The sequence below is a fragment of the Alligator sinensis genome, unplaced genomic scaffold (genome assembly GCF_000455745.1).
Source record: "Alligator sinensis unplaced genomic scaffold, ASM45574v1 scaffold204_1, whole genome shotgun sequence".
NCBI classification, from domain to species: Eukaryota; Metazoa; Chordata; order Crocodylia; family Alligatoridae; genus Alligator; species Alligator sinensis.
Window position 1 is genome coordinate 560,379 of NW_005842363.1, and position 18,373 is coordinate 578,751.

The following is an 18,373-nucleotide window of genomic DNA, read 5'->3' on the forward strand; positions in this document are numbered from 1 at the left end:
GGGCGGGCCAGAGAGGGAAGGGGCGGGGCGCGACCTGCGGCTGAGTCTCAGGTGTCCACTTGGGCACGGAGCTGTGCCCAAGTCGCAGGTGCGGGGGCTGTCTTCCTGCGCGGCTTTAAGAGGCACTTCCGCCCGCTCGCTCGTGCACCGGCCCCTGAGCCCGGTCTGCCGCGGGGCTGCCTCCCCTCCGCTCGGCTTCCCCACAGCCCCGTGCCCCTCGCCACGTGCACAGGACGCGGTGCCACTGGCGGCAACCCGTGGAAACGTGCGAGTACAAGGAAACGCCTCAGACAGCCCAGTCCCGAACTCCTTGCATCGAGCCACTCCCAACCCCCTCCACTTCCCCGCCAGGAAAACGCACCTCTGCCGCTGCGGCATTACACCCCCGCCCCACTTTTACCCACGCCAAGGGCAGCGTGTAAGATCCTTTTTCTTTTCTTTGCATGCCAAAGGCAATAACCCTCAAGAAAAGAAAAAAAAGATGAAAAAAAATGGTGGGGGAGTGAAGGATCTCTCAATCGCGGAGGCACTAAAAGTCACCGTCAACTAGTGGCTGAGTTAGAGACCGCAGGGCCTGATAAATAGCTCTGCACCTCTGCCCCTTCCCACCTTTTAATTTTCTCTCTCTCCTCTTGGGAGGAAATTGAAGGGACAATATAATGCCATAGTACCTAGAACATTCCCTCGCATTTTGGAATTGATTAGCGTCAGCTTTCAAAACCCATAGACAGTATATAGCTGTCAAATGAGGAATACACACAATCTCCCTTTCCAGTATATTAGTACAGTATGCATACACGTACACACACGCTGTATATACATAAATAAACAGGAGAAATATTCGGTAAAAGCTGTGTTAACCTGTGTGGGGGGGAAGGGGCGGGGGTAATCTAAAAAATCTGGTTATCGGAGGCAAGGTTTTCAACCTTTTTGAAAACCCCTGCAGGGGTGGCTGCTCCCCACCCCCCAGCCTGAGAGAAATTCCAGTTAATAGAGTATTCTGGATAGTAGAATGCCAGTTAACAGCTTTTATTGTATATAGTCATTTGACTGCTATATACTGCCTATAAGGTTTTGAAAGTATCAATTCCAAAACGTGAAAGGCATCAAATCATATATGAAAACCATCAAAAACAGAGTGCCAAGCTGTAGCCAGACTGGCCTATTAGCAGTTTATTTTCTTCAAATGAGGGGCCAACAAAATACATGGAAAGTCCTATCAATTTAAGTTATTGCTGGAGGAAAGCGAAAATTAAAAATTACTACTTGTCACTGCTCAGGATAGCAAAGAGGTTACAGAAATTTGGAAATCAATCTTTGGCAAGACCCAAACCAGCATTTGTATCCTATTAAACGACTAGTACTAATCACACCAATCCATATGTAAAGTCTTGAGAAGTAGTTAGTTTGTGCAATTTGTGCTTTTCAGCCCATGGGAACAGTTATACACAGCCAGCTCTGGGAGCTCCTGAACACTCTGCAACTCCCCAGAGCTGGCATGGAAAGCAGCCCCAGTCACAAACTCCGGAAGCCTTGGGATTGCTGGCTTCAGTACAGCGAGCCTCAACAGACCATCCCAGGGCCATGGACCCTGGAGACCAAGATTCCCATGCATCTCACCAGGAAGCCAAGGAGGTTTCCACTGAAGCCTTCCTACAGCTCAATAAGAGTTCATGATATGTTCCACAAAACATTGTGTTCAATAAATTGGCATTTTCCAATTCCTGACCAGCTCTATGCTACTAATTGATATTTATAAGGCTTCACACAGCACAAAAAAAATTAAAATCAGCAGACAGCATAATGTCAGAAGGAACTAGGTTATCTAGACAGCTGTCTACTGAGTTGGGGGGGGTGGGAGATTATGATTTTAAACCAGAATTTACTACAAGAGGAGTCAAGCTAATAAAATGTAATCCATTATTCATTCTGCAAACTTTAATATTTCAAGAAAAATCAAGTTATTATACACATTAAAAATAGAGGAAAAATCATGCAGATACATGAAGTTTCCAATTCAGTTCTTTGTAACTGATTTTAGATACATATAAATAAAAATACAGGACACTACATTTGTCAAACTTACTCCATATAAAGAAGTGTTACATAGCAGATTATGCAGCGTCTCATTTTTATAATTTTGCACACTCAATACCATATACAACTCAATAATGACTTAAGTTGTCCTGGTTTCAGCTGTTCATTATACTAATTTTCCCTGTGAATACAACATTGAGAAAGAGAAGAATTAAGACACACTGAATAATACACAATTATCCCTGTCCATTAATGTACAAAAGATCATCTTAAAAATTAGTACATTTGAATAGAGATGGAGGATCACCAATTCATATGATTTATCTGGAAGATAACATTGCCTCCAACTCCTATATTTCTGAAAGGAAAGTTTATGGAAACATGTATTTGAATTGATATTCCCTAAACTGAAAGTAAAACGGCATACTATTGTATATCTAACAGGTATTTAGAGTGAAGAACACTGATGTTTCCCAAAAGGGGCTTAGTGAAAAATGGCACATTTGACAAGTCTGGGGAATCGGAAAACAAAACCGAGAAAGAGAAAAAATTCTTTAGGGACTAAATTCAGCAAGAGTTAAATTGTGCATCAGTCACTAGGATAGTACAAATTTACACATGTAAAAATGGGAATACCTCTTTTACAGGAGAAATGCCCACTGAATAAAAAGAAAGAGACAAGGCAGAATGGGCAGTATTACAGAACTAAGTGTTCAGGAACTTTACGATCAGTATTTACCGACCATGCCTTATTTCAAGGGATTTTAAAATATTAGTAGGATTTTATTGAAATGTATCTTTCTTCTATGAGAAGTTCATAGTAAAAGCATTAGAGCAGATTGTACCACAAGGGAATGAAAGCTACAGGAAACCATCCGTTGCTTTATAAAAATCAGAAAGTTTGTTTCATTTCAAGGAAGTAAAAATCAGGTTACAATAAACGTCACTTGTGGCTGGGCAAATTTTAGCCTTTTTTTGTTTGTTTGTTTGAAGGCAAAAAAAAAAAAAAAAAAAAAAAAATGTCCTTAATACTTTCTCAGTAAAAACAGAACGTCCAGGCTCTGGACAAGTAAACTTTTACAGACAATGTTGGTCTAATACTCCTCATTGGCAGGTATCCTGAGAGTTTAAAGTATGTCTATAGGCTTTCTGCTTCTAGATAGTGTTTATGTAATAATAATAATAATACAAATAATAAAAATAGAATAAATCCACAAAACAGAACCAAACCAAAAAAGCATAACTTAAAATTCCCAGGTAAATTAAAGCAAATCCAGAGGCACGATATACCTGCCTTACTGAAAAAAGATAAAGCTAGAAATGGCCTTACAAAGGATGCAGCCAAGCAAATTCCAGAAGAAGGGGTCACAGTTAGATGAAAGCAATGGAGTTTAACAGTACCATAACGTGGGGTGGGTTAGTGGGGCATGTGACCCAGGCACCACCTAAGGGGAAGAGCACCTCACTCCTCTACCCCACTGGACTTACACTTCCCAGCTGTGCATTGCAGCAGCATGGAGCATCTTGTGTCATAGAAAGCAAGTGTTCTGGGAATCATAGTTTTAAAATATCAGCAATGAAGTTTGCTGCTGCTGGGGGGAGAACTGATCCCAATTTTGCCACCAAAATCAGCAGATTTTTGCCCTCTCGATATGGGCTTTGGCAGCAAAAATATAGGAGTAAAAGTTCCCTCCACTGCCATTCTGGAAATCTGTCATTCCCAGAACACCTTACACTTCATGATGAACATCATCCATGATGCTGCTCGCTGTTGTTCCTCTGTACTGCCTAGTGGGAAAAAGAATAAGAGCACTGCCCTGGGCACACTTGCCCTGGGCATATTTTTCTCGTATTATGCTTCTGGAGTTAAAAACAAAAACAAAAAAAACCTCACATTATATTCCAGTGCCATTAGCAAGAAAGCCCCCTGAAAAAGCCTCAGTTCCCCATAATGCCTTTTTCATTTTAAAGGATTTTTAAAAATGGATGACAATGTTGCTAAGTTAATGATGTCAATGTAAAGAAAACTAAGTAGCTAATTTGATTCCTTTAAAAACACAGGATATTTTTAAATATTTTTTTCACTGAAAACATATGTATAACTTCAAAAGTGACAGAAGCTTTCCTGTATAAAATTACCAGGCAATTTAACATAAAGAAATAACAAAATTAGAGGTAGATTTAGTGTAGCATGGGTAAATTGCCTTAAAGTTCCAGTCAAGTATCTAACAACTGACCTATAAATGTTGAATAGATATAGAAGCTCTTGCTAAAAAATGCATATGATTTATACAGTTTTTTCCATGCTCATATTAATGGTAACAGTGGCACAGCTGTCTCAATTATGTTCAACTGCTTTCCTTAAAAAAGGAACATTTTCTGTTGTTTATGATCTCTAACAAAAAAAAAATATTGCTTAAAAAAATAATGTTGGCTTAAGCAGCAGATAAATTAAACTAATGAACTTCTAGTCGGCCAAATGCCTGACACACATTAGGGCAGGTCTTCTGGCTTGAAGCTTATTTACTATGGCTCCATTGTGACAAGCTGCTTTAACCAATCAGTATGTCAAATTGCCTATAGATTAGTTGCTTTGAACAGACTGGTGAACCTAAGGGCTGAGAAAATTACAGCTCCTAAACTATTCTATATTATTTCTTTTCTCAATCCTACAGAAAATAGTTTCAAAATTTATAAAGGTCACTATGAACAGCTTTCACAAAGCATTTTACCACTTTTCAACAACTCCAGACTTCACACCTTTTAAAAATAATAAATTGCTCGTTTAGAAATGCTTCTCTCAGAGTGGCAGAGTTTGTACTATGCAAACTTCTGATTATTTGTAAATCAACAGGAAAAAAAAATGAAAACCATTGGAATTTAATGAAAGAAAACAGACAGAATATATAAAGTCAATCTTGTATGGACAGACTCATGGCAGACGCACTGAAACCATGGGAGGTTTTTATGACTTCTGACTTTTAAAGCACAAAGACAGTGTATTGTGAACATTTTCCCCTCCATTTTCACTACTGCAGTACAAATATGCATGGCATAGTACGTCAGGATAGCAATACAGATTAAGAAAATAGACACTATCTAAATTATGTTAGGAATAAGAAGGCACCACTGATTTGAGGTTGTGTCCAGCCATTACCCACAGTCCATTTTGTCAATTCTAGCACTAACTCCAACATTTTTTCCAAATAATCTCTTTGAAACACTGCTATTCTGGTTTCCTAACTACAAACAACACACATTCATAGTAGTATTTCATCATGGAGAGTTCATTCACAGTGTACGTGGACAAAACAGATTCTCTCTCTACCTGAAAATAAAAATTCAAAAGTTACAGGATATTTTTCCGTGACACAGTAGTTTCTCCAACAATTCAATCCAAAGTATTTTTACTCTAAAGAGGCATTACTACTGGACATTTCCTATCGGGGTCCTTGGCCCCTTAATACATACAAAATTATCACAACTAGCAGCAAGATTTTAAAAATATAAGTATCTAGAATTTACTAGCGTGTATTATTAAAATAATTACACTTAAGTAGTGCAAGTTTTGGCTATAGCCTACCTCCTTGAATGTTACTAGGAAACTGCAATGTATTCTTACCTCTATATGGAATCCATATTGTAATATAACGTTTTTTATATCCTCATAACTCAACTCTATAGAAAGTTCATTTGCCAAATTTTCAAAGTGATAAAGGAGAGGACCTAAGGTACAAAAATCAAATGTTTCAATACCACCAAGTCTCATTATATTTCATGAGTACATTTTTATTAGGTCTTTTATATAAAGGTAAAACAACAGCAAGGTATGCAATCAACGAAGTGTATAATTTCCTGATGTCTTTATAGGAGCTGACAATTATGTCTAAAAATCACGGTTGACTAACGCTTTCTATTATAAACCCATTTTTATCCATCTGTTTTGAGCTTTACCAAATCAGCAATTTTTAAAAATTATGTTTTGGCAAAAAAAACTGTTCAATTATTCTGTTAGCAAAGTTTGGGAAATAGACTTGTTTGCCCTTATTACATTCTTGTAACTAAAAGAACATTAACATTAAAAAAACCCAAGTTCATTCCACTTATTAAATGAATGCAGAAACAAGAAGCTTATAATTTCTATTCATAATGAATTTTAGAATGAACATGTAAAAGAAGTTATGTTGAATCATACACTAAAATGATTCCTCATTTCTTGCTTTCAAATACAGATGTGAAAACTGGCAAGGGGGGAGACCTGGAACCAGGTGCTTTTGCTTCCTGTCAGAATTCACGCAGATTTGGCCAAACAGAGAATTTGAAAAAAAATTAAAAAGTTATTTGAATATGCTCCAAAAGGTTTGAGAGAATCTGGCAGCCCAAACTACTGCAGACTAAGGTAACAGATGCTAGGTAGGACTTTTCCTAAAACTGCTCTTTTGAGTCACCAGGAGTCACTACCAGGTCATGCAGAATAACTGAAATAATTTACCTAAATTTATCCATATTCCTCCAGGCTTGAGTATTTTCCATATTGTATCAATGTAATCAATAACGTTATGTGCTGTGTCTATGAAGAAGCAGGTAGCTATACAGTCCCATGTATCTGTGCAAAGAAAAATAGATTACTAAATATACCCCAAAAAAACAATTTTAGTTAGTAGTAAAGATAATGGTTAGAATTTGGTAAGAAAGTTTTGTAAGTCTGTAATCTTCAAAATAAATGTTTTGAAATAAACATTTAATTTGAGATTTATTTCTGAATTGACACCAGCATTCATTTGCTAGCTTGTGGATAGATTTAAAGCTATAAACATAACTCCAAGTTACTCAACTTGTGGGGTGGGGGAAATCTCTATATAAACTCTGCCAGAAAGCTAGGTTTTGTCAGGAGAAAATTTAAACACAGAAAGAGCAAATAAACCTGCTTGTTTTAATAGGAAACAATTATGCAATCCAAACAAGGATGCCAACAGCAAGAAAGAAATAGCTCTACCTAGTCAGTTTGGTACTGCGTGCAGATGAGTAACCTCAAGATACAGGTAAAATGCTCCACCTTCTGCACTCTTACCACTACTATGAGGCAAGGCCTTAAAGATTCAACTGCTCATAAAAAAGAACTGGATAAACGCTACACACTGTTCAGGATCCTAGATCTAATTTAAATAACTAACTGGATAAATACTATATGCACCTATCTGTTCCATATTAAACTGGGATTGAATTAAGTGAGAAACACCACCAGATTTCTATAGAAGTGACACATCCAGACAAATCTGGCTACTGACAATGAGGAATATCCGTGTCTTTTGTAAATATTATCCTTTAGTTAATTTCTAAAATACTTGTCAATGAGCAAGTCTACCCTAGATGCTACTGCACGTTTATTTAGTACTTGTATAAATGAGCAGCAACTGGAGTTACTGTGTAGTAGCACCAGCAAACACTTTTTAAGTGGCACTGCTGCACAGTAATGTCTCAGCGTGTTTTTCTCCATGCAACACTACTGCACAGTATTATTGGGCTACTGCAGAGTCAGCGTCTCATGTAGATGTGCCCAGTGACTGCCAGTAAATGTATACTTGATTTATTTGTAAATAACTACTCTGCAATAATTTGTAGTGACTTATTTCATCAAAGAAAAGCTGCCAAGCAACAATACTGAACTTTAGTCCAGCATTACAGCAGATAGGCTGCTTATGACATTTATTTCTTTAAAACCGCTTTTCTAATTCAAGTGAGACAAACAGGATGTTATAAACTTACTTGGGAAAGTTTTCTAGACTATCACTGTTCTCATTAAAATCACCACTGCAAGTAGAATCCATTTTATACACAAATGTGCTATAGATTATCTATACGTTCTGACTGAAGGAAGAGCAACATTTATTTTGGCTGTGAAAACCTAGGTGCATTCTTCAACTTTGATGTTCACTGTAGTAACTGAAAGCATGATTTTATTTTATTGCTTAGCAAATTTCTGCCATACCATAGTGGGTGTATGTTAAAGATGCAATATGTACTGTAACCAGTAATTTTGACATCTATAATTTATCTACTTACTGCACTCAGAATAAATTTCCTGAAAATCCCCCGCAGTCATAGAAAAGTTTGCACCAGGAGGAAGATTGTGGGGGTCAACATCAGGGAAATTAATTGGTCGTATCTGATCAGCAGATCTTCGGTTATTGCTAAACTGATGAATCCAGGGATAAAGTTTATAGGAATTAATTTCAGAGCATCTGCAAAATATGAAAGTCAAAACAACAAAATTAGTCATTCATTTTACAAATATAAAATGATTTACTTTGGTTTTCACCAGTGTCCACAATGAATGTACTTGATAGCAATGTAGACTTTATAAAAATAATTCTATAGGACTTTTACTTAATTACTTTTACTTACATTCATTAAATGAATGACTGACTTTTAACAGAGAACAGAACTATTTTACTCCTTAAAAACACAGTAGCAAGAAGCAACTGTTACTAGCTATACTGAAATGCACTTTCTTCTTTTAGCCTCTTATTTTTCCAACATTTTTCATTTATGTTGATCTTAAAGCAAAATTAAGAATGTAATTCTTTCTCCAAGATGGTGAAGACTTCCATTACAAATGTTCAGTAGTGCTAAGAACCAAGAGAATTTGCTTTGCTGAAAGAGAATCTTTATTTGTTTTTACAAGAGAAAGAGAACTTCACTCTTATATTTATAATTTCCTGTGAATACCCATTTTAATGCTAGATTTAGTAATATGTACTTTCTTAAAGCTATAATGCTAGGGTCAAAGTAAATGTATTTTTTTCTGAAACTATCATCCTTTAATCTAAAGACATACTTTTGTTCATTTCAAAAAAACAGGGCACGTCTACATATTCATTAATGCATATTTAGTTTATCACTTGCTTAAGTAAGTACTAACTAAATGCAAAGTAACTAAAATTATTGCACAACAGCGCCAGCACATTTTTTTTTAGTGATGCTTACTACGGAGTAGCCTAATACTACTGCGCAGTAGCGTATTATCACAGGTTTTGCCCAACATGCTACTGTGCAGTGTTATTAGGCTACTTCGCATAAAGTGTCTCATGTAGATGTGCTCATTGACAGCACCACAATTTAGCTGAACAACCTCACAAAATTTCAAGTGTTTTTACTCTAATTTTATGGAACACAAGACAAATTAACTTTGGGACCCTTATGTAGTTTAATTCAACTCTGTAAAATAAATAAAAAGCTCCGTTTTTATAGTACTAATCCATATTTGCTCATACTGTAAATTAAAAAGGCATACTTCTGGTAGGCCTGCAAACTCACCCTAAGACCTAGGCTGCACTCAATTATTCTCAATCATGCCCATTAATGAAAGCAGGGCTACACCTACGTAACTGAGGACAATAGAAAAATGCAGTGGTAACAGGGCAAGACTCATCCCTTGTTTTGGAGATACCAGAAAATAACATCATTTATCATTACATACAAGGGCAGCTTGCAGAGTTAATAGAAAATGCATCCATCCACTTGAAGCTGAAGCAGATGTGCTCTGAAGAGTGAAAGAAAGGTATAGAACCAAAGATGCCCTGTTTACAGTAAAACCATTTTTATAGGCTGTGAGCATCAGTACAACAGCTGGGATTATCAACTGTTTGCCTATATATTATAAAGAATTAAGTATGCATAATTCTAGCACTCCAAGGGAAGAAACCCAAACTGTGGATACATAGTTACATTTCCTAAAGTTACTCTAAGCAAGATAGTGTTTAAAAGCCTGCTAAAACAGAAACACAACCTTTTTGGTAAAGATACGCTATGCTGTTCATTCATGCATAATCCAGATGGTAGGGGTGTGCAGAACGGGCTGTGTTCAATTTGGATTCGGCCCAAATCAGGGACAGTGATTCGATTCGTTGATTCGGATCACTGTCCCCAATTCAATTCAGCTGAATCCAAATCTGAAGATTCAATGCTGATTTGGAGAATCAGCGATTCGGCCACAGACACAGCTTTAAATGTTTTTTCGGTCCACTTCTGGGTCTGCTGCCAAACATGCAGGAGGGCTCCCCCAGGTTAGCAATTGGCCATGGGGGGACCCCAGGTCCCCCCGTACCCAGGATGCACCAGTCGCTGAGCCGAGGGGGGGGATAGGGGACGCGGCCCCCCCCTCCCCCAACATGCTCTCCGGCAGACCCAGAAGTGGACTGGATGTACTTCTGGTCCACTTCCAGGTCTGCTGCCAAGTGCACTGGGACCCCACCCCCCCCACGGGATGGTCCATTCGCCCCACCATCTCAGCATTCACGAGCCACCTGGTACCTTGAAGTATGTAGAAAAAACATTTCAGGCTGTGTCTATGTCGAATCATCGCATCTTTCCAAATTAATTCAAAGGGTTCCAATTTGATTCGGAGAGATTGAAGAGTTTCCCCGATTCGCAGATTTGGGCACTGAAGCAGGCCAAATCTCTGCCGAAACAAATCAGTGGCCAAAACTTCGCATAGCCCTACCAGATGTCTCAAACATCAATAACATCATAACGTTTCGTAAGGGAAATGGCTCCATTTTACAAATGAGGAAACTGAGACAAGATTAAACTGACTTGCATGAAGTCATAAAATCTGCGAAAAGTCAATAAGAACCCAAATCTCCTAATTCCTAATTTTAGCATAGATCTATCCTAATTTTACCTTAGAGAAATGAGAAACAAGGAGGTAAAACATTGCCTCATCTACTGCAGTAGGTTCAGATAGTCCCTTAATTACATTTGGGAGCCCTCCTTTTTCATCACCATAGACTTGCACTCCAACTAGATGGTTCTCAAATCTTGTTAGACTCAGAACACTCCTTGAAAAATACCAGCTCTTAGTTTTCACTTGGTTTTTTGACTATAGAAAAATAAAACAGTTTTTCTGTTGCAAAGATCTCAGAGACCACAATAGATTAGAATGTTTTTAACTAGAGCTGTGTGAAGCTTCGGTAGCCGATTCGATTTGGAAGAGATTCGGCCCGATTTGGCGGCCAAATCTCCAAATCCAAATCGAATCAGGAGACCCATTAATTACTCCCAATCAAGTCGGAGGCCTCCGAATTGATTGAGAGAGATTTGGCTATGGACTGTACAGGCAGGCACTGGGCAGTGCCAGCAGGAGCAGCCGGATGAGCAGCTGGCAGCCCCAGAAAAAGCTGCAGCTTGTCTGGCTGCTCCCCCAGCTGCTCCCCCGCCGGGGCAAGGCAGGCAGTGCTAGCAGCCCTGCGAGAAGCCGTGAGGGCTGGGGGGATAGAATAGGGAACTGGGGAACTAAACTGGGAGCTGGGGGAACAAACAAGGGCTTCCCCCCAGGTCCCAGTTCTATCTCCCAGCTCCCAGTTTGATCTCCCAGCTCCCGGCTCCTAATCATTCCTCCTGCGGCTTCCCCTGGGGCTGCCAGCAGTGCCTGCCTCGCCCTGGCAGGGGGGCAGCTGGGGGAGCAGCTGGACCAGCAGTGGCTCAAGCTGGCAGCCCCAAGAGAAGCCACGGGGGCTGGAGGAAATGATCAGGGAGTTGGGGGGGTGCAGCTGGACAAGCTGTGGCTTCTCCCAGGGCTGCCAGCTCAAGCCGGGGCTCGTCTGGCTGCTCCCTCAGGTGCTCCCGCTGGCACTGCTTGCCTGTATAGTCTATGGCCAAATAAGATTCAGCACCGAATATTTTCAGATTTTGATTCAGCCAAAATCGAATTGGGACAGTCAATGAATCGAATCACTGTCCCTCCGAATCGCCAAATCCAAATCGAATACTTTCCACTTCACACAGGACTATTTTTAACACTATGGATTCCTATTTGAAGTTTCTGGGTTTACCTCATAACTCATGTTTCCACTGTTAACTGGGGCCCCGCGGAACCCTTGAAAGGATCCCAAACTGCCACAATACTCCAACTGAGAATCACCGCTCTACACCAAATACCTGGTGTAGGCCCTTTGATGCCCACCCTTCAGCCAACAATGACTGGCTGTAGCTGTCTTTCAAAATTTATCAACCACTGCTCTTAGATGGTAGAAACGTTATATGTTCCAAGAAGGAATGTTCCAGTCCTAGGCTGAAGGTAACAAGTCTCCACAACTGTTTGCCTAAATTTATGTGAAATTACAAGTAACATAACAACAATCAGGTACAAATGATACCAATTAACACTCCTCTTCTCCACTCCTCTTTATTTACATCCAAAACACAAATATTTAATGGTTCAGTAAAGCTAATCAGTAGGAAAAATAAAAAGAAACATTGATTCTAAAGTGTAATGAATTTTGGGAAAGAGCCCCTAATGGTAAGGAGACTTGCTATTATTTTTTTTGCCTTATGGACTCTTACTTTTGATTCAAGATATAGATCCAAAAAGGCTGCTTCATCTTGGGCCATTATAGACAGAATCCCAAATCTTACACCTCATGTACAGCAAGGCAGTCTATTTAAATGTCTCATGGCTAGTCTCTTGGAAAGTTAAAGTGAATCAACTGAAGGTGTGAATTCAATGTGCAAAGTTAAAGCATGTTAACTAGAGGTTTTTAGCTGGAAAGCAGCTTTTATTCTTGTAGCTCAAACCTTCTCAGAAAATCTTTTCATCTTCCAAGACGTGAAAAAACTGCACATGCTACCACCTAAACATCCTATCAAGTTTAAAGTTTACGTTTTTTCTTTAAAAAGTCTTGGGAAAATTAGAGTCAGCCAACCAAAGGTGACGATTGTACATCAAATCACATTCAAACTCCTTTGGATATGCATTTTTCAGGAGTAAAATGGCATTAAGTCATTCCTCCTAAGGCCACTTTTCTATTGAATAGGAATATCCTCACAGGAATTTAACATGCTTTAATGCATCAACATTGTCTTTGACCATCATGGTCTCTAGTTATGTGGTCATCAAGAGTAACAATTCACGGCCTCTTTCAAGGAAGTGGTACAGGTTATTAAATTAAGATGAAGCAAATATTTTTAAAAATATGAGAAAAACATTAGCTAGTGTTTAGAACAGTGGTTCCAAACCCAAATAGAGCTGTCCCCTCACCATATTTTCCTGATGCCAGGCTGTGCCATCCTTGCTGCACTGAACATAGGAAGCCACACAGCTGCATTTATACAATGTTTCACTTGTGCTAATCAACTCTGCACCATATCCTAAGGGTGCAGATCATAGAGGAAATAAGATACAAGTCTTTTCATGTGCAGAGAAGGAAGGGCAGAAGGGATAGGGTAGGTGGGCCACAGCATAAGGAAAATTGAGAACCACAGGTTTCCTATATAGAAAATTTAAAGTTATATTTCAAGGCAAATTTCTATTCTAAAAATGTATTCCTATGGGCCCCTGCTACAGGTTCAAATTAAAGCTGAACCCAGATATTTATATTTTCAAGCACTAAATTTGTAGCTGGTTGGCTCTTTTTATAGCTTGATAGTCACTTTTGTGGTGTGATAATTACTTTGCATGTGTAGCTGGTCTAAATTTACTGTACAATTAAACAGTGAATTGTGCATTATAGGTAACATAGCTGAGACCTGTGTTGAAGTAGGTTTGGCCCTTGAGGAAGATAGCACCTTTTATCACTCTAGAAATAAATTAGAGAGGGTAGACTTGAAACTCAAACCCTTAAGGTACATTAGAAAAAAATCTTCAGTTGATAATTGAATCACAAAAAATCTATTTTTGTATTTTGGCCAAACTGCTTTAAAACTTATTTTCAGCAAGAACGGGGTTTACAATATTTAGCTTTACAAACTTTATCAAGGTATTTGAGATCAAGTTTGAATTTTGTTCATTTTCTCTAATGTTTCTCTACTGGTCTCGACGGAGACCAGTAACATCAGGACTATCTTACTATCCTGGGGAAATAAAGGGGGAGAAAAGATGAATTGTTCTACAAAAGTTACTTCAAGAAATGCTTCTTTTCCATCTGCTTGTTACTTTTCCTTAAATACTGCCTGAAATTCAAACAGGACACAATATATCTTTCCCTGTTCATGTCAGGTGTCAACTTCTCAAAAGGTTAGCTGGGACTGCAATTAAAAACCACTGGCTCCTCACATCCCCTGAACAGAAGTCCTGAGGTCACTGTAAAAAGTGGAACACTGGAATTCTTGAACCTCAACAAGCAAATGAGCAGTTTCAAGAGTTCCATCCTTTCCTTTGTGGTGACAGGGAAGTCTCTACACCTGCCTAGGGGGATCTTACAGGTGATAAAATGATCATCTTTCCTTTGCCAGGAAAGATACAAGTAACAGCAAACGAGTAATATCAACACACTGAATTTTGTGGTATAAAACTTAAGGGCTATTAACAAAATCCTATACATGTATGCTTCAGTGCTAAAAACGTTATTTTATCCTATGCTGAAACACCATATTAAAACATACAAGACTTTAAGATGTCAAAGAATTTTGTAATATTATAATAGGCTAACTGTAGGTAACGAAAGAATACAATAATTATAACCTACTGAAATCATGATTTGGTGGTTTTCATGGAAACTGTGCTTTTGGGCAGGCCCTGCAAAAAAGCACGAGGCCTGTGCTTTCGGTGGGCTCTCTGGCGGAAATAAAGATCCAGCAAAAAAAAATCATTAAAAATAGGGAGCCAGCAGACCTTGTGGCCACTGCAGCTCAGCTGTGCAGCCTGCCAGAGGCATCATGGAGAGGGGGGAGAGGGACCGCTGGCACAGCAAGATGGCTGCCAGCCCTGCCCCTTACCACTGATTGGTTACAAGGCCTGTTTGTCATATGGCCCCACCCCTCGATGCCAACTGGCAATAAGGGGTGGGACCACATGCTGGACAGCCTTTGCAACCTATCACCAGCAAGAGGCAGGGCTACCAGGGATCCTTGGCCGGGGCGGGGGAGGGGCACTGCTGCACTCTGCCTGCAAAAATGGCCACCTGGTCTGCAGTCTGCCCCTCACATGCACGGAGGGCAGCTGCCCTCCCCCTTCCCTGGACAAGTCACCAACAGCCCCATCCTGCTCCCCGCAGGGGCCCTGCAGACCCCGGCCCCAAGCCCCACCTACCTGGGCAGTAGAACTGTGAGAAGCTTTGCAACCTGTTCGAAATAGATTTGGAGGAGATTCAGCAGAGCCAAATCTCCAAAACAGATTCGGCCGAAATGAAAGGGGACAGTGATCCGAAACATCTGAAATGAATCGCTGTCCTGCAAAACAGCCGAATCCAAAACCGAATCAAACACAGCCGTTTCTCAAAGCCCTACTGCCTATTCACACTACTATGGCATCACTGTCTTCTAATACTCCCCAGTTAGCTGTAGCTATCTGCAGTCATTTGCTTTATATTTGGATTTTCAAGCTTTTATGTGGCTGTGTGTTTCTTCTTTTTACTCTTGTGTTCTTGCAATGCCCAGTAAAAAGAGTGTTCATCCGGGACCCCACCAGTGGTGCTCAACCTTTTTAGACTTGAGGCATTCCTCAATAAATGAGGCACCACTCGGAGAATACCAGCTTCTAGTTTTCACTTGTTCTTTGACTACAGAAGAGAAATTCCTCTCTTACAAAAGTCTTAGAAGGACCACAATAGGCCAGAATTTAACAATGTAGCTTCTTCCTATTTGAAATCTCTAGGTTTATCTTCTGAATCATGTTTGCATACCTAACAGTACTAACTGTATGACACTGCACGGCACTGTTGAAAGGATCTCAAGGCTCCCCAGAGTCTTGCAACATCCTAGTTGAGAATCACCAAACTAAGCTAAGGTATACCAGCTTTCATAGATGACAAAATACAAGAGAACAAACGTGGCTCGCATTCATGTCTGGCTGTCTACAATTCCACATAGAACAACTGACCAAGTTCTCACTTAAAGACTGACAGATTGGGAAAAAACCTCTGGACAAGTCTGAAGTGTGGCTCAAACTCTGGTGCCATAGCAAAATACTGCTACCATGTACATTAGGATTTCAGCATTCTTTAAGTAACAGTTAGTATGAAATGTTTTTAAAAGTTAGTATATACAAATTACCTTACAAACAATATAAAAAGATAAAGGCAAAGGGATGTATACAGTAAAAGCTCTGTTATCCGGCATCCCCCATTCCTGGGGGATGCCAGATAACAAAATATGCCGGTTAATGAGTGGCTCGGGCCGCCGCTTCTCCCACCATGTTTTGGGTGTCCCACCACCTCTCCCGCGGGCCCTGTGGGACAGGGAGGCGGGCCCCACAGCTTGTTATACCCCCCGGGCCGTGGGGGCTCGGCAGCACAGGCTGCTTTGCCCCTGGCCACAGAGGGCACTTCCAGTTTCACTTTATCTTACAAGCCAGCGTGCCGGTTAATTGAGCATACCAGCTTGTAAAATGCCGGTTAACAGAACTTTTATTGTATAACGCGAGTACCAAAAGATAAAACAATTGATTATTTTTAAAAGTTTGGTTAGGCTCACAAAGTAAGTTACTTTCTTAATTTCCTGGAGCTGACTTTAAATTTCTACAGTCATCTCACTACAGTAATCTCTACAAGTATAACTGAGAACAAGAGTCAGAAACTGACTGAAGAGCAGGGAGCGCTTTTACTTGCATATGATTTCAAAAAATGTATTACTGAAGATGCTGGCTAGATACAGAGTAGAAAGCTGTTTAACACCTGGAAAAAGTAAAAATTCAGTTCTCTCAGTGGTAATACTGTTTTGGCTTAACTTGAAGGACTTTTTATGGAAGTATTCTGATCTATGGAGACCCTACACTGTGCTGTTCTTATACTTCATCACTTAAGCGTACAAGAGCATTCCAGTAGTGCATTAAGCAATGTGTCTATAACACCTGTCATTTATAGAAAATGGATGCAGAAGGTCAACACCTACTTTTAAATCACTCTAAGTGTATAATTTTATAAGATCACTTTACTCAGTATAGTCTCAAAATAGACTTAAAATAGATTCTGCAGCTGCAAAACTGAATAAATAGAAAATTCAATTAGTTGCTAGGTGAGACTTGCCTAGAAGTATAGTGATATTTTTATAGCAATCTGGTCAAGAAAAATTAGTCTTTTTATCAAGTATTCCCAAACAGAATGTATAATTAATTGTAAATGTATGTTTTGCAGTTTTAATGATATTTGAATTTAATTAGAATTATTTTGTGTATAATTTTTTGTTGGTGCCTATCGTTATAATATTAAAGTACTTTACATATTACTGTATTTACTCAAATAGATGACCCTGATAATATGATGACCCCCCAAAATAGATTATATATATAGAAAATGTATAAATATTATACCTTTCCTTGTATAGAATTTAATTAATGTAGGTTTACCTTGAATTCAAACCCTCCTATTGCTACAGCAGAGAAAAGAAGTCTGGGGCATCAGGTAGCCCCTTGGCTCTCTGCTTCCCCCTCTCCTTACTGTCAGACCCTGTTCTCTGTAAGTGAGGAGCAAATCTGAAAAGAACCTTGAAATTAAACATTCCTGTAGCAATTTGCATATAGTACCCATGCACTTAGTCCATCCAGAATTGATGCATGTTACCTTATTTTTTTAAACTACTGCAAATTTTAGTACAGGTACTCCATAAACATACTTCTGGGCAGCACTTTTATACCAACTTTTATGTATGTACGAACTATGCATAATATTAGTCCAAAGCCAAAAGGATCATAATTTGCCATATAGTTCACTGGGCTGGGCACCACCAGTCAACAGCATTTCACGCCTTGGTGATCCCACAGCTCAGCACTGTTCAGTGTGTGTTAGAGGTGCACTGATACACTGGTCCGATATTGGATTGGCACCGATATAAAGAAAATTGATCGTATCAGAAATCGGCCTGATGTGGCCAATAATTTGGCTGATAAATACCTATGCATGTGTGCAACTGCAGCACAGCACATAGGCAGCGAGGAGCACAGCCGGCAACTTGGAGAGCTACGTCCAGCTGGTAAGCCTGTTTTGGTGGAAGGGGAGGGGGGACGGAAGCGGGGGGCAAATCAAGACCCCCACAGTGAGGGAGAAGTGGGGCTGGGGCAGGGGCAAGCACTGCTCAGTCAGGGTGCGGCAGATGCAGGACATAGCTGCAGCTCGTCCAGGGGGCGTGGGGAGGTGGCTCCTGCCATTCCACACCACTCATCCGGGAGGGCAGCACAGGCAGGGAAGAGCCCCAAGCAGCCCCAGCCTCAGCCCACTCTGCCTTGCCCAGAACTGGGGGCACACCCGCTCCCCTCCATGCCCTCCTGGGCAACCAGTGGGAGCAGTGGCAGGAGCTGCCGGACAAACAGGCAAGTGCCGGACCAGTGGCTCCCAGACAAGCTGTGTGCAGTAACAGAAGCCGTGCCCCCCGTTCTTCCCCACACCCTCTGGGTGAGTCGCGGCTC

General features: G+C 40.1%; 1 protein-coding gene across 6 annotated transcripts in view; it reads right to left on the reverse strand.

Moving 5' to 3' along the window:
* Positions 1–18,373, reverse strand: part of CARNMT1 (carnosine N-methyltransferase 1) — a 39,059-nt gene that overhangs the window by 5,461 nt on the left and 15,225 nt on the right. For 4 of the 6 annotated variants that reach the window (XM_025210652.1, XM_025210650.1, XM_014522521.2 and 1 more), the window contains exons 5-7: positions 8,101–8,279; positions 6,530–6,643; positions 5,660–5,763 (exon numbers count right to left, since the gene is read on the reverse strand). In XM_025210652.1, coding sequence (XP_025066437.1) covers positions 5,660–5,763; positions 6,530–6,643; positions 8,101–8,279 — 397 coding nt within the window. Of the gene's footprint in view, positions 1–1,931; positions 5,366–5,659; positions 5,764–6,529; positions 6,644–8,100; positions 8,280–18,373 lie in introns of those variants that run through there. The other 2 variants (XM_014522526.2, XM_025210653.1) reach the window with 1 other exon arrangement.